This window comes from Neomonachus schauinslandi, chromosome 7 (assembly GCF_002201575.2).
Source record: "Neomonachus schauinslandi chromosome 7, ASM220157v2, whole genome shotgun sequence".
NCBI lineage: Eukaryota > Metazoa > Chordata > Mammalia > Carnivora > Phocidae > Neomonachus > Neomonachus schauinslandi.
This window is the reverse complement of record NC_058409.1, coordinates 122,741,219-122,756,625: the sequence shown is the minus strand read 5'-3', so window position 1 is coordinate 122,756,625 and position 15,407 is coordinate 122,741,219. Positions and strand designations below refer to the sequence as shown.

The window sequence follows — 15,407 nt, the reverse complement described above, 5'->3', positions numbered from 1 at the left end:
CCTTTGAGCAAGCAGGAGAAAAGGCTCCTTGTTTCCTTGTTTCCACAGGAATAAATGGATGTTATTCCCCTGAGAACAAGACCTTGGAGGCCTAGGCCAGAAGAAAGGAGCAGAGCTGCCCACCCAAGGCGTTCATAAGCCCAGAAGGCCCGGACCTCATTCTCTTCTTGGGAACTCACAGAAGCCAGCAGGAGGGCGTTCATCGTCACTGAAATGCCCTGCTGGCCCTCGGGCACAGAACTGGACAGGACTAGGGTGATGCCTGCTGCAGATACCTTATTGCATTGATTTAGAGCTAATTTGGCAGAAGCGAAGGCCAGGTAGCAATTTGTAAAACTTACCAGAAACATTTTGTTCACCATGCTATAAGAGAAAAACACTTTTCAAATTTATATGACTTGAAAAATTCTCAAGAAAACAGAGAACAATCCTTTAAATTTATTCATTTTTTTCTTCAAGGTTTTTTTTTTTTTTTACTGTGGGAAAATATACATAACGTGAAATTTACTATTTTAACCATTTAAAATGTACAGTTCAGTGACGTTAGGTATATTCCCATTGAGGTGTAACTATCACCACCATCCATCTTGAGAACTTTTTCATCATCCCAAACTGAAACTCTGCCCACAAAGAACTAACCCCTCATTTCATCCCCCCCCAGCCCCTGTAACCACACTCAACTCTCTCACTCTGTGAGTCCAACTGCTCTAGGACATCTCATGTAAGTGGAATCATGCAATATTTGTTGTTTTATATCTGACTTATTTCACTGAGCATAGTATCTTCAAGGTTCATCTGTGCTGACATACATGAAGAATTTCACTCCTTTATAAGGTCGAATAATATCCCAGTGTATGTATGTAGCACATTTTGGACCTTTTTTTTATAATCAGTTGTCTTTTTTTTTTTTCCATTTGCCTTCTCCTTTACTTGTTCTCATTTGGCTGCATATTTCTCTCTAGCGCCTGGTTCCTTGCCCCCCCCACGTGTTTCCCTCCCTCCACATTTCCTGTTTTTCCCCCACCCAATGTACTCATCATTTTATCTACATGCTTAGTATTAGGATTATTACACAAATAAATACTCTTTCCATGGGTATTTTTAAATGAGATAAAATGCAAGTTTATCTTGTCTTAATTTTTTACCCATTTTAGATACTTTTTCTTATGCTGGCCCTTTTATCATGAAATTCTCAGATAGATGTAGAAGGAATACAGTATGAGCTCTTCGCCCTAACTATTAACTATGAGTAAGTCATTTCTCTCCTCTGGTTTCAGTTTTCTAGTGAAGATCAGTTGGACTAAGTAGAATCTGAAGCTCTAACAGTCAGTGATTGAGGAATATTAATCACTTGGATGAACTTTTGGGGAAAAAAAGTATCGATTCATTTAATAAACATTACTTGCCTGCTATGAGCAAGGTAATAGGCAATAACAATATTTTGAATTTAAGCCTTAAAATGTGAGAAATGTCTACAAAGATAGAAAGACATTTGATACCTCTATTATGGTATTTTTTGAAGATTTGTTTTCCAAATCTTTATGTTTCTTTCTCTGTATATTTGTAGCTAGAGTTGTTTTCTACAAGTCCCTCAAAATCTACTTTGCTTCATCCTACTATCAAAACAATCACATCTACTAATTCACTTTAGCTTTTTCAATTTGCAGAAAGAAAAATGGCAAATAATACCAAAACATTAATCCATACTTGAGAATGAAGTTCTTTGGTCTTGCTGGACAAAGAGCTCCTCATAATCGGTAGCGCCAGTATAAGTCTTACCCATGCTCAGTTTATAAAAACACATACGCGCACAAATTTTTATCTGCGACTCCTTTTCTCTGCAAGACAGACAGCCCTAGACGAAAAATGTCCATTTCCAACAAGAAGGCGCTCTCCCTGCTTAACTCTTTCCTCTCCAGATGGTCACATACCTTCTTCATGAATTACCTCCTTTTGTCAAAACAAGAAACGTTGGTGCCCATTATTTAAACCAGTCATTACAGATGCCTACCTGAGAGGGACAATCAAGTTACTGACCTATAGTGTCTGGAAGTCTGGTAGTTTCTCTGCATCTGCTGACGGAAAGGAATTTGTGTCCCGTTAGCCTTGGGTTCTTTTTGGACCTGAAGCCCATCCTGCAGTGATACAGGCCACTTACAAAAATCTCTTTCTTCTCTCTCCTGCTTAAATATATAGGTCCGTTTTCATTTCCTCAGTTAGAGTTTAACTCCTATCTCCTTCTGGGTCAACACACAGATGCATGTTTCATGCTCTTTTGATGTGGCTTTAGTTAGTATCAAAAGCCACCTTCAGACTATCATCTTTTGCCAGTAGTCTAGATCTTACTCCTATGACCTCGTGCTTACTTATTGGTGAGTCATCTGATCGTTGGGTAGAAGGAATGCAGCTTCTTACCGAACACTGGTATTTACTGCATTTTGAATCCTGACTTTCGGATATCATGCTAATTTTACCAACAGGTTTCATTAAAAAGCACTCAGGTGTGAAACTTACCTTGCCTAAATGTTAAGATTTCAAGTTAATGATTTAATGTAATAGTTGAGCCAGCACTTTGAATAGAGTCCTCAGTTTAAATAAAAAAGCGAATGATAATAATGACAATTCTTTAGCCCCTTTTTAATTTGGAGTTTTCGATACCTCTTGTGTATTTTGTTAAAACTCAAATCATCTCTCCAAGGCCATATCAGCCCAGTTCCAAAAGTGGTACATTGCTATCTTTCACACTTTATGCAGTGTAAGACATGGAGACCGTGCAGGTACTTAGATTTAAGTGAAAACTGCAGCCCAGTAAGCAGAACAACTTGCTCTGGGCTGCTATGTCTGCACCATACTGCTGCATTTTCTTTCTGTTTGTTTTAGAGTCAACTACACCCTTTTGGGAGACAGCTGGATGTGGTGAGCAGTTTATATAGGAATTGATTGGTGACTTCAATAACAACACATTTTAAACTGAACCACAAACTGATTCATGGGCCAGCCATCACTCAGATCGTGTGCAGGTACTTAGTGGAGCATCTATCTTGTGCCCCCATTAGGAGGAAGTGAACATGTGTTAAAGCACATTCTTGGGTTGGGGTCTTGGCTCAAGACCCCAGTTGTGAGGTCTTGATGTTCCCTACCTCACGGGACTTTCATAAAGAAATGAGCTAACACATGCAAAGTGCTTAAAACAGTGCCTGACACATACAAAATGTGATTTGTTTATAGGTGACACCTGAGCACTGTGCTTGGTTCCCGGTATAAACCCAGGTAACTGCTCCCAAAGAGCTTGTACAACACAATTGAGGAGGCAACATCCAAATGACTGAAAGAATTAGGGGCAAATCACAGTATCTTAGTTTTGAAAGGGATCTGATAGGTCTCCTAGGAGAACTTACCATCTGAGGTGTCTGCAGCATCCTCAGTAGATGGCCTTCTGTAACACAGCATAGTGGTTAGAATGTATGCTGTTGGCAGGGCTTCCAGCCCGTGTGAAGCAGCACCCTATGAGCTACCTGTGTGCCGGGCTCACAGTCCTTCATCCCATAGGCTCAGCCTCTTGTCTTCACCCTCAAAATGTCATGCAATTTCAGATTCATCTGTGTGGTTACGTGTATCAGTAATTCATTCCTTTCTACTACTGGGTAGTATTCTACTCTGTGGACATACCACAGTTTGCTTATCCATTTACCTGCTTATGTACATTTGGGTTGTTCACATGTTGGAGCGCATAGGTATAACATCTGCTATGAACATTCTTCTGCAAGCTTATTGTGGACATATCATGTCCATTTCTCTTGGGAAAATACCTAGGAATGTAATTGAGTATCATAAGGTAGGCACAGATTTAACTATATATAAAAGAAACTGCCAGACTATTTTCTAAAGTGGTCATACCACTTCACAACAGTAAATGGGAGTTCTGGTTGCTCCACGTTCTCCGAAACACAGTATCATTGGTGTTTTTAATTTTAGCCATTCTGGTGGATGTAAAGTGATATCTCATAGTGTTTTTAATTTGCATTCCCTGATGACTAATTATGTTGAGCATTTTTTGATGTGCTTATTGAACCTTTGTATATCCTTTTTCTAAAGTGTCTGCCAGATCATTTGCCTATTTTTAAATGAAATTGTTTATATTGAGTTCTTTACATATTCTGATTGCAAGCTTTTTTTCAGATCTATATATCATATATACATATTCTTTTTTCCTTTTTTTAAAAAAATATTTTATTTATTTATTTGAGAGAGAGAGACAGAGAAAGCAAGGGAGAGCATGAGCAAGAAGGAGAGGGAGAAGTAGGCTCCCTACTGATCAGGGAGCCCAACGGGGGGGCTCCATGCCAGGACCCTGGGATCATGACCCAAGCCAAAGGCAGATGCTTAATCGACTGAGGCACCCTCACTCTTCTCTTTTCTTGTATTAATTCTGTCTTTTAAACAACAACAATTTTTTATGTTGATAGTCTAGTTTACTTATTTTTTGTGCCTAAAAATTACCTATTCCAATTTTGTGAAAATATTTTCCTATGTTTTCCTCTAGCAGCTTTATGGACTAAGCTTTTGTATTTTCATATTTCATCTCAAATTAATTTTTGTGTGAGGAGGATAATGAAGTCCATTTTTAGTCACATGTTTAGCCATTTGTTTCAGAGCTATTACAAAAAATACTACCTTTTCCTTTTTTGAATTATCTTGGTATCTTTTCAAAAATCAATTGGTCAAAAATAAATGAGTCAATTTCTGGGCTCCCTCTTCTGTTTCAATAATCAATTTTCTATCTTTATACCAATATTACACCATTTTGATTATTATAGCTTGAAATCCAAAGCATAAGTTGTCAACATTGTTCTTCTTTTCATTTAGTTCTTTTAGGTTCTTTGCATTTCCTTATAAATTTTAAATTAGCGGGGCACCTGGGTGGCTCAGTTGTTAAGCATCTGTCTTTGGCTCAGGTCATGGTCCCAGGGTCCTGGGATCGAGCCCCACCTCGGGCTCCCTGCTCAGCAGGAAGCCTGCTTCTCCCTCTCCCACTCCCTCTGCTTGTGTTCCCTTTCTCGCTATGTCTCTGTCAAATAAATAAATAAAATCTTTTTAAAAAATTAAAAAATAAATTTTAAATTAGCTTGTTAATGAAAAAGAAAAGAGTCTGCTGGAATTTTGATTGAGATGGCCTTGACTCTCTAAATCAATTTGAGGAAGATTGATATCTTAATAATATTGAGCCTTCCAATTTGTGTATTTAGTTTAATCTTCTTTAACTTCTCTCTGCAATGTTTATTTGTCTTAAGTGTACAGGTCTTGCACATATTTTGTTAAATTAATCCTTAAGTTTTTTTTATAAAAAAGTTACTACTAAAAGAATACTTAAAATTTTTCAATTTCCAATTATTCTTTGCTAATATATAGAAATACAATTTTTTTTCTTGTATATTGACTTTGTCTGCTGTTATCCTGTGACCTTGGTAAACTCATTTATTAGTTCTAGTATTTTTTCTTTTAGTAGATTCCTAAAGGTTTTTCTATACCGACTATCATTCATCTGTGAATATAGTTTTAACTCTTCTTTCTGATATTTAAGACTTTTATTTCTCTTACTTAACCTAGTACACTGGCTAGAACCTTCAGTCTTATTCCATAATGCTGAATAGAAATGATTATAATGGACATCCTTGTTTTCTTCCCAATCTTAGTAGGAAAGTGTTAAGTCTTTCATTGATAGTGAAAGTACTATGTTAGCTGTCAGTTCTTTGAAAACATTCTTTATCAGGCTGAGGAAGTTCCCTTCTATTTTAATTCCTTTTAGAGTTTTTACATGAGTGGCTGTTGAATTTGTTGGGGGGGGGCATCTTTCTGGCACAGTATTAATCATAATATTCCTTTATCATCCTCCTAATGGCCATAGGATCTATAATGACACTCTCTATCATTTCTGATATTGGTAATGCTTTGTTTCTTTTTTATGGAAATTAGGAGTTTATTAATTTTATTAATGTTTTCAAAGAAATAACTTTTGGGAATCAGAGATGAGCAGGACATTTCTTTCTAGTTTTGGTTTTAGGAATAGGAAAAATGAAGGTTTGTTTTGTTTTGTTTTTGTTTTTTTTAAGTCCAAATTCAGAAATGTAATTAGGGATGAATTTGGGCAGCATGGCTTTAAAATAATTTTGGTAAAATACACATGCCATAAAATTAAGCATCTTAATCATTTTTAAGTGTACAGTTCAATAGTGCTAACTGCATTCACATGTTTGTGCAGTCAATCTCTAGAACCTATTCATCTTGCAATACTGAAACTCCATACCATTAAATAATAACTCCCTAGTCACCCTCCCAGCCCCTGGCAACTGCCATTCTTTCTGTCTCCATGAATGACTACTCTAGCAATCTCATATTAGTGGAATCATATAGTATTTATCTTTTCACGACTTGCTTGTTTCATTTGGCATGATGTCCTCAAGATTTATCCATGTTGTAGAATGTGTCAGAATTTCCTTTCTTTTTAAGGCTGAATAATATTTTATTGTATGTATATACCACATTATGTTGCATTTGTCAATGGACAGATAGGTTGCTTCCACCTTTTGGCTTTTGTGAATAATGCTGCTATGAGCATTGGTGTGCACGTATCTGTCTGAGTCCCTGCTGTCACTTCTTTTGGGTATATACCCAGAAGTAGAATTTCTGGGTCACGTGATCATTCTATTTTTAGTTCTTGAGGAACTGCCATACTGTTTTCCACAGCAGATGCACCATTTTGCATTCCCACCAACAGTGCATAAGGGTTCTAATTTCTCCACATTTTTGCCAACACTTGTTATCTTCTGGTATTTTTTTCTTTTGATGGTAGCCATCCTAATGACCGTGAGGTGGGAAAATGAAGTTTAAGCCATTACATATATTTTCCAAATCCTTATATATGTTTCATCTATTAAGGAGGTTTTAATGGAAAGGATTCCTGTACTGGGTGAGAGCTTGAATATGATCAAATCTAATAGAATATGAACTTTCTCCTTTCTAATTATTTTAAAGTGGTCTATATTTGTTTCCATCAATCTGTGCCTTTAAATGCGAGTAAAATGGTTTTGCAGATAGAACAAAACTCATTCTAGCCTCCTTGAGGCTCCCTTTGGTGGAAGAAAAACAGAAATATGTGTATGTCTTCTTCTTTGATCCTTGTTCATTTAGACATGTATCACCCAAAAGATGTCATGTTGTCTAGGCCGTATCACAGTTTTAGAATCACAGAAAGGAAAGCCAATACAAATCTATTTGAGAAGCGAAATATACATATATCACATTATCTTTTCATTTTGGAGGCATTATTTCATTATTTGCCACTACTGGGCTCCCTTTCTCATGGTCGTGTCTTCAATCCTTAGCACTTAAATTTTTTAGGTGTTCTAAATTAAGTACATCCATAAATGTTTACAGAATATATTGAAGGGAAATAGTGCATTTGCAGCAGTCTAATTATATGGTTTAGATTCAGAGCAAATTAGATCACACAGTAACTAGGCCCCACTTAACCTTTATATTTATCTTTACTAAGTTCAAAGGTAAATTAAATGCCTTCTGAAACCCTCAAGAGGAGTGTGGCTAAAATACAAAGAATGAGGATGAATGCAGCAAAGTCTGAACATTATAGAATCAAATCACTTTTTCTTTCACCCAAAATGTTGAAAAAGTATCATTAGCTGAGTTTTTATTACAGAATTCCTCTTTAAAAACACATGATAGAAAACAAGCCTGGGAGAAAAACATCTTTGCATTTCTGGTGTTTAATACAGCATCCAGCACTTGGTAAAAACTGCATTAAATAAGTAAATAGTTGAAGGCATTAATCTATGTTTCTTGACTTTCAGGAACCTGTCCTGACATTAAGGACAGAATTCATCCAGAAAATCATGGCCAAAGTGTGATGTAATAAAGAATAGGTCTGGTTTTTGTTCTCTATTCCTTGCACAGAGCTTCAAAACCATTTGAATTTCCTGACTGAGAGTCAGGTGTCTGTTTTGCTAATGAGGTGACTCCAGGGAGGGGCTGGCCACACTAAAAAGACCAAGCAAGTATAGAGTTGGAACTTCTAGCCCTACTTCCTACCCCCAACCTGGGGGAGAGAGGGGAGAGAGACTGGAAATTGAGTTCAATCACAGTTAATGATTTAATCAATTACATCTGTGTAATGAAATCACATATGAAAACTCTGGACACCCATGCTTACTGGAACTTCCTAGTTGGTGATCTTACTGATGTCCTGGGAGAGTGGTAGACCCAGACTCCATGGAGACAGAACTCCTGTGCTCAGAACCCTCCCACACCTTGCCTTATGTATCTCTTCAGTTGGCTGTTCATTTGTATCCTTTATAATAAAATGCTATAGGTCTTTCTTGGATTCTATGAATCATTCTAGCAAATTTTCAAACCTGGGAGAGTTGTGGGAAGGCTTGCATTTGTAATCATCCAGGCACAAATGCAGATGGCTTGGAGACACCTGAAGTTTTGTAGCTGGCATTTGAAATTGTCAGTCTCATGAGACTGAGCCCGTAAGTTTTGGAATCTTCACTAACTCTGGATAATGTCAGAATTGAATTAAATTGTAGCACACCTAGTTGGTGTCAGAACAAACAAAATCAGAAGGAATCCTAATGCAGCTTGACTGTTTGCAGAGAAGTTACTTTGATATGGATCAATGGAAAAAATTAAACCCTATATACACTAGGAAACATGGATTTTATGAGACAGCTATATATAGCAGAAAGCACATTGAAAGTAGGCCTTAATAACTATATAGCCTTGGAAAAATCACTTGACTTTGAGGATTCCCAGTTTCCACATCTTTGAAATTGAGGATAATGATGCCTACCTATAATGGTTAATTTTATGTGTCAACTTGGCTGCACCACAGTGCTGGATATTTGGTTAAACATTATTCTGGATGTTTTTGTGAGGGTGCTTTTGGATAAAATTTACATTCAAACTGGTGGACTATGAGTAAAGCAGATTGCCCTCTAGAATGTTGGTGGGCCTCATCCAATCAGCTGAAGGTCTGGATATAACAAAAGACTGACCTGCCCTGTGCAAGAGGGAATTCTGCCAACAGAGTGCTTTCAGATTTTAACTGCAACGTTGGTCCGCTCTTTGCCTGGGACTCCAGCCTGATGGCCCACACAGAGGATTTTGGACTTGTCAGTTTCCCTAATTGTGTGAGGCAATATCTTAAAATAAATTTCTTTTTTTTTTAATTTTTAAAGACTATTTATTTATTTGAGAGAGAGAGAGATCAAGCATGCAAGTGGGGGCAGGGACAGGGGAGAGGGAGAGAATCTCAAGCAAATGCCACACCAAGCTCAGAGCCCCACACGGGGCTTGATCCCGGACCCTGAGATCATGACCTGAGCTGAAATTAAGAGTCAGATGCTCAACCAACTGAGCGACCCAGGTTTTATTTATTTAAAATAAATTTCTATCTTTATCTCTATCTCTGTCTCTATCTCTATCTATCTACACACACACACACACACACACACACATCCCCCATAGATTCTGTTTCTTTGGAGAATCTTGACTAATATACCACCTCACCTGATATTGTAAGAATTAAATGAGGTGTCACGTATTGAAAATTTTGTAATTTTTAAAGCATTTTAGAAATTTACTTTGTAAATTTTAAAGTATACAGCATTATAAAACATAAATATGGTAAAGTTTGCCTAGTACCTGCATGTAATGCGTACTGAACGTTGTTGAGGTTTTTGCAGACACATGTTAATGTTGACAAATGTGGTCTCAGATCAGAGTTATAGATCAGCGGATTTGAACTCTCACAGAAGAAGCTATCAAACAGCAACAAGTAGAGAGAGGAGCCTCCTGGACTACTATTCTGGACTCTAGAGCATCTGTTGCTGTAGCAGGTAAACACTGTGTGGACTGGAAACCACGGCTTAGTTGGTTTGATTCAACTCATGTACCCGGTGACTGGCACAGTGCTTTGCATAGTCATTGTTCAGATAGTTGCTAAAGAACAAGTGACTTTTATGTAAGTGATCACCCAAAAAGTACAGCTTTACAACAACAAGCGCTTCAACATATAGTGTGGAGGACTAGAAAGTAGGTATGTGTTGAATCTGGTTGTGCCCTCGGAAGAGTTAAATGCCAATTAATCACGTCCGTATGTTAAGTTAAAAAGCTGGAACCTTGGTGTGGCTGGGGGTAGGCCAAAGCCACAGACTCAGAATGCCTCAGTGAATAAATCCACAGGCGGACCTCACTCTCTGAAACTAACGGCTTTGCTTTCTTGGACCTTTGCTGAAGTTTGTATAATAGCAAGGTGCAAATATAGCTTGGAGGATACTACACTCAATGAATACTTTTCAACTCCCAAACAGTAAGTAGAATGCTATTTAGCAGCATAGCAAACACTGCCCAGTGTCACTTGTCAATTCAGATCTCTAGATGACAGTTCTTGTAGCAGTCAGTGGCCGGTCTGGATTGCATTAACATGCTTTTCAACTTTATGGATTGTGGTTTATGCGGGCTGATATTTTGAGACTCGGTTGTGGAAGAATATGGTTGCTTTCAAAACATTCTAGGCAAGAGCTTCAGTCTGAGAAAAGAGACCAGACTTCTTGTCTTGTTGGTATTTTGGGAAGTATGTCATCATAATGATTTTTCCAGTGTTCTCTGGATATGGCCAATAAGAGGAGAGAATATTAAGACAGCCTGCCTTCAGTGAAAACAACAGTGAGATAGTATTTCCACCTATAAAATTGGGAAAAGCTTTTAAAAATATTACCCAGTATTACTGAGAATATGCCCCTAAACTTCTAATTGGAGGACCAATTGGCAAAAAAAACAAAAAAGCCAAAAAACCCACAAAATCTTAAAAACATACATATCCTTTGGCTTCACAGTTCTACCACTGAGAATGTATCCAAGAAAATAATCTTATCTCTGCAATGATTTATGTGAAACACAGTGTTGTTTGTATTGGTGAAAAAATAGAAATAAAGTGTCTCATCATAGAGAACTGTCTAAGGAATTTTGCTACCTACATTTAAAGGAATAGTATACAACTGTTAAAAATAAGGTTGTAGAAGAATTTATGACATGGAAATCTGTTCATAATCAATTATTAAATTAAAAAGCAGTTTACAAAACAACTATATATAAAATAACTCTATTTGTATATGTATTTATTTGTAATGTATATGAATATACATTAAAATGTTAATAGCAACTATCTTTGGCTAATGATTTTTACCATCTCCTTAATTCTCCCCCTGGCAAATTTTATATAATAAATACTATACTAGCAATAGAGGGGGGGAGGTCACTTTAAGCATTTAAAACAAAATGAAAGCCAACGAAAACCTATGATGAATTAGAGTTTACTAACAGAAGGGTAAAAATTTTACAGTGCTATGATTGAACCCTGGCACAGTCCGGGACTTGACATGCTAAGGCAGTTAGTTTAAAATAATTTAGAGAAGCCCTGATGATACAGAATGGTCTTACAAGTTTTTGCTGTTTCCATTTCTTATAAAGTATTTTCTACCCACACTGTGCCAAGCCTTGTACAGCATGAAGTCCAGAATAATGCAGGGAGGTGGCCTGACACTGTCTTGCAAATGTCAGCACACAGATCCACCTTGGCAATGGGAGGTTTCAGCCCATGAGCCAATACTTTCCAGGCCACTAAAATCTAAAACTGTGTCTATGGAAAAGTAAATAAAGAGCTGGTAGCCTAGATCCATACACAGACAGATCCATCAGTGGTTACTGAGGGCAAGTTAGAAATGTCTGGGACCAATCCTTAGCCTCTGGGGAGTGACGATGTCATCTGTGACAGAACCCTGCCTTTTTCTCAAGTGTCCTTTGCTGTCCATGACAGAATGGATTGGAGGAATCATCTGGTCTATTCATGTCTACCCTCTGCCACTACTCGATGCAGCTGGGTAGTGGATTTGAAATTTTAAAAAGACTGATGGTGAAAATGGGGCTGCCAGATAGATAGTTGAGTCTGAATGAGGACCCAGCATGTGAAATGTGACACTTTTCCCTGTCTGTCTCCAGCTCTTCCTACATCCTAACAGGAAGAGTCAAAAATATATTTATTTTTCCCACAAATGAATGAGTCAGAGACCTGGGCAAAAATGAGGTTTAAACTTGAAATCCCAAAGCAAGCCATCAGTGACAGGACAGGGAAGATAGTTCCAGGCTCACTTAAAGCTACTCTCAGCAGATTCCCCTAGTAGCTGATGCCGCCTTGCCTGGATGGACGTTTTGAATTACACAAGTCTAGCATACTCTAGAAAAATGACAGTGGCCTGAAGTTTAAGCCCATAAGCTGCAGAATGACAAGTCCAAGAAATATGCATTCTTGATAGTCTCCCATAGTCTTTTAAAAACCAATAGTGAATCCAAGCGAACTCACCCTTATGCATCACTAGTATATCTATTCTCAGAGTTAAAAAAATCAAAGATCATAAAGCATTTCACAACCAGAGATTCCCCAGGTACTTCCCCAGCTTACCATTCTTCCTGGAACGCGAATGGCTGGGAGATCACCGAACACACAGCCCATTAGCCTGGATGACTCACCTTGCTGTCGCTGGTCTTCTGGAAGCTTCAGTTCACAGGTGTACAAACTGTTAAACAGGTGGCTTCTGCCTTTTCTTTGTATGGTAGACATGGTGGTGGCAATATGGCTGTGACTCCAGTCTCACTAAGGCATTTCCTTCCCTTGGTCAGTCACCTAAAATGGTCCTCACCAGACACCCAGAGCCACAGAGGTACATGCAGATCCTGTCCGTGAGTGTAAAACATTTACCTCTCTAATAAACTTCCAAGCGCTTCCAAGTCATGATTCTTGAAATAAATATTTACCAGTATAACCTCCCCTACAAATAAAGATGCCAATTCGTTTGGATAAAAACACAACTTAATTCTTCTTTCATTTCAAAGCACTTTGAAGCTTCCCGCCCCCCCCTCCCCCAGTGTAAAATGCTACAAAATAACTATTTCTAACCAATTACCGTTTTGGCAATTTTTGACTCATCTGCTGACATGAAACCTAATGCCTCTGGTATTTAGAGAGGACTGCTAGAGTAATAGACACAAAATTTAAAAAGTGCTGCTGAGTTAAATCAAGTGATTTCTAAGCCTGGTTTGAGTTACCCTCCGTGACAGCTGAAAGTGAACAGTTCTTAAGGGAAGCTGAAGGAGGAGGAGCCGAGTGAGCTAGGCTGATTAGCATAAAGAGGCAGGCAAGAAATGGCATTGGAGTTGCTTTGAATAATAGTGACCAAAGCAGGAATTCTAAAAAGATGCCCTGATGTTACAGTAATCACATATCTAACTTCTGCTACTTTGTAATTAAAACAAAAGCTCAGAGCAGGGGTTTATACTGCATGGATATTCATTTGCACATGCAACATCTAAAGGATATCATCGGAACGGGTAATGAGCTCATGGAAATATACTGCTGGAACTTTCAGTTTCTGTAAACACCTCTGAGTCTTCAGAAGGGAGCAGTTCTAGGGCAGCCTGCCTGCCAACGCAACTATTTGGAGTTCTGGAAGACAAATAAACACATAAAACATTATCTTCCCAGAAATCTACCTCTGTTTCCCCTTAGACTCTCTATTTCCACTTCTAGGTCATAAAACAAAGCTTTTTCCAGGGTTTTCCTGTGCTGAAATAGCATATTTCATTGAAATATTCATTGAAATAATAGAATATTTAATTATTGTTTAAAAAACAAACCCTGAACACCTTTCATTTAACTGGGAACCCTGCTACCTCTGAAGTTGTAATGAATGCTAGTAGAGCCTGCCCTTTAAGATTCACAGCTCTGTAGATTCTGAATGGAGGTGGTGGGCTGGGACAAAGGAGAAAGGCAGAGTATTCAGCCTCAAAGTCTGGGTGCTGCAGCTTCCTGGGCATATTGGAAATTGGTGCTAAACCTGACACCTTAACTAGGTTACCCCCTAGCCAGATCTGGGTGCATCCTCCTTCTACTTTGACACAGTTAACAACAATTTCCCAAGCATACTCTGAGTTATGAAAACTCTTATGATCTGTGTGATTGCTCTTACACAATTATTATTATTTATTAAACTGTTTCCATCATTTTAATAGTTTACCTATTGCAGTTTTAGGTCTCTCACAGTGCAACGGGTTATAGAAGTATGTAGCTGCTTGGAAAGAGATTGTTGTTACTAGAGAACCATAGTTTCTGCTTTAATGGTTGGCATTTATCTCCTACAGTCATGGTGGAAGGCTGGTGAAGGCATAAAGCTATTGATATTCTATCAAGTTGTGGACCTCACTAATAAGCCTATTATTATATAGGTAAGTCAAATAACCCACAAAATTGTAAGCCAGCCCTTGAGAGAAATGGATTCTTAAAAAAAAAGTTTTATAGTGAGAAATTTAAAACATATATGTGAGAAGGTAGAAAGAATAGCATAATAAGTCCTGTGCACCATCACTTGGATTCAATCATTATCAGCTCATGGTCAATCTTATTTCAAATCTGTCTCATCACAGCTACTCCTGCCCCCTACCCCACCACTGGATTTGAAGCTTCCCAGAGATTATTGCATTCATAAATATTACAATAAGTATTTCTAAAATGCAAGGACTTTGAAAAATAGAGCCATAATGAAATTGTCAGCCTTTTAATATTTAAACACAATTCCTTAATGTAATTGAATATTCAGGTGGTGTTCTTATTTTCCTAATGTCCCATAATTTAAAAACAAATTTACATTTTGTTCAAATTGGGACCCCAATGTCCACACACTGTCTTTAGTTGATATGTGTCATAAGTCTTTTTCATTCTGTAGGTTTCTCTCTGAGAGAAAGTGTTGCTTAGAGATTAATATCTACATTTACCCTGATTTATGTCTGATTTTTCAAGGAAGCCCCTAGGTGCCTCCATTTTCCTTATGCATGGATATAAAGCTGAGGAAAAGAAGGGAAAAGGAATAGTCAACTAACCACAGAGGCTAAAACAGATAGCTTTCTAGCCCTGGCACTCCATTAGTGTACTGTGTAACCTTGAACCAAGTACTTAACATCCCTGAGTTTGTGTCTTCATTTGTCAAATGAAACAAACTTCTAGTAAGCAATGCAAGAAATTATTCAACACTCATTCTGTGAATATAAAGACCTGAGAAAGGAGAAAGAAATAGATTTAAACCTAAAAATATGAGTAGGATTTGGGAGTGCATTTGAAAATCTAAGCCCTCGATTTTTAAACCTGGTGAGTAACTACTCTGGGAATGTCATAAAGATAGATTCCTGGGCCCCAACTGCAGAGTCGGAGGTATGGGGTGGTGTCTGAAATTAGATAGATAGATAGATAGATAGATAGATAGATAGATAGATAGATAGATAGA

The 15,407-nt window shown here is 37.8% G+C and overlaps 1 protein-coding gene and 1 long non-coding RNA gene across 7 annotated transcripts in view; both read right to left on the bottom strand.

Moving 5' to 3' along the window:
• Positions 1 to 12,848, bottom strand: part of RANBP3L (RAN binding protein 3 like) — a 43,353-nt gene extending 30,505 nt beyond the window's left edge. For 4 of the 6 annotated variants that reach the window (XM_044916956.1, XM_021696230.1, XM_044916957.1 and 1 more), the window contains exon 1: positions 12,604 to 12,848. In XM_044916956.1, coding sequence (XP_044772891.1) covers positions 12,604 to 12,694 — 91 coding nt within the window. In that variant the 5' untranslated portion in view covers positions 12,695 to 12,848. The remainder of the gene's footprint in view (positions 1 to 12,603) is intronic. The other 2 variants (XM_044916955.1, XM_044916959.1) reach the window with 1 other exon arrangement.
• LOC110586093 lies at positions 338 to 3,428 on the bottom strand. Its single transcript, XR_002480670.1, has 3 exons — positions 3,399 to 3,428; positions 2,038 to 2,075; positions 338 to 363 (listed from the first exon to the last, which is right to left on the bottom strand). It is a non-coding gene; the product is annotated as an uncharacterized LOC110586093 (long non-coding RNA).
• Positions 12,849 to 15,407: the final 2,559 nt, after the last annotated feature.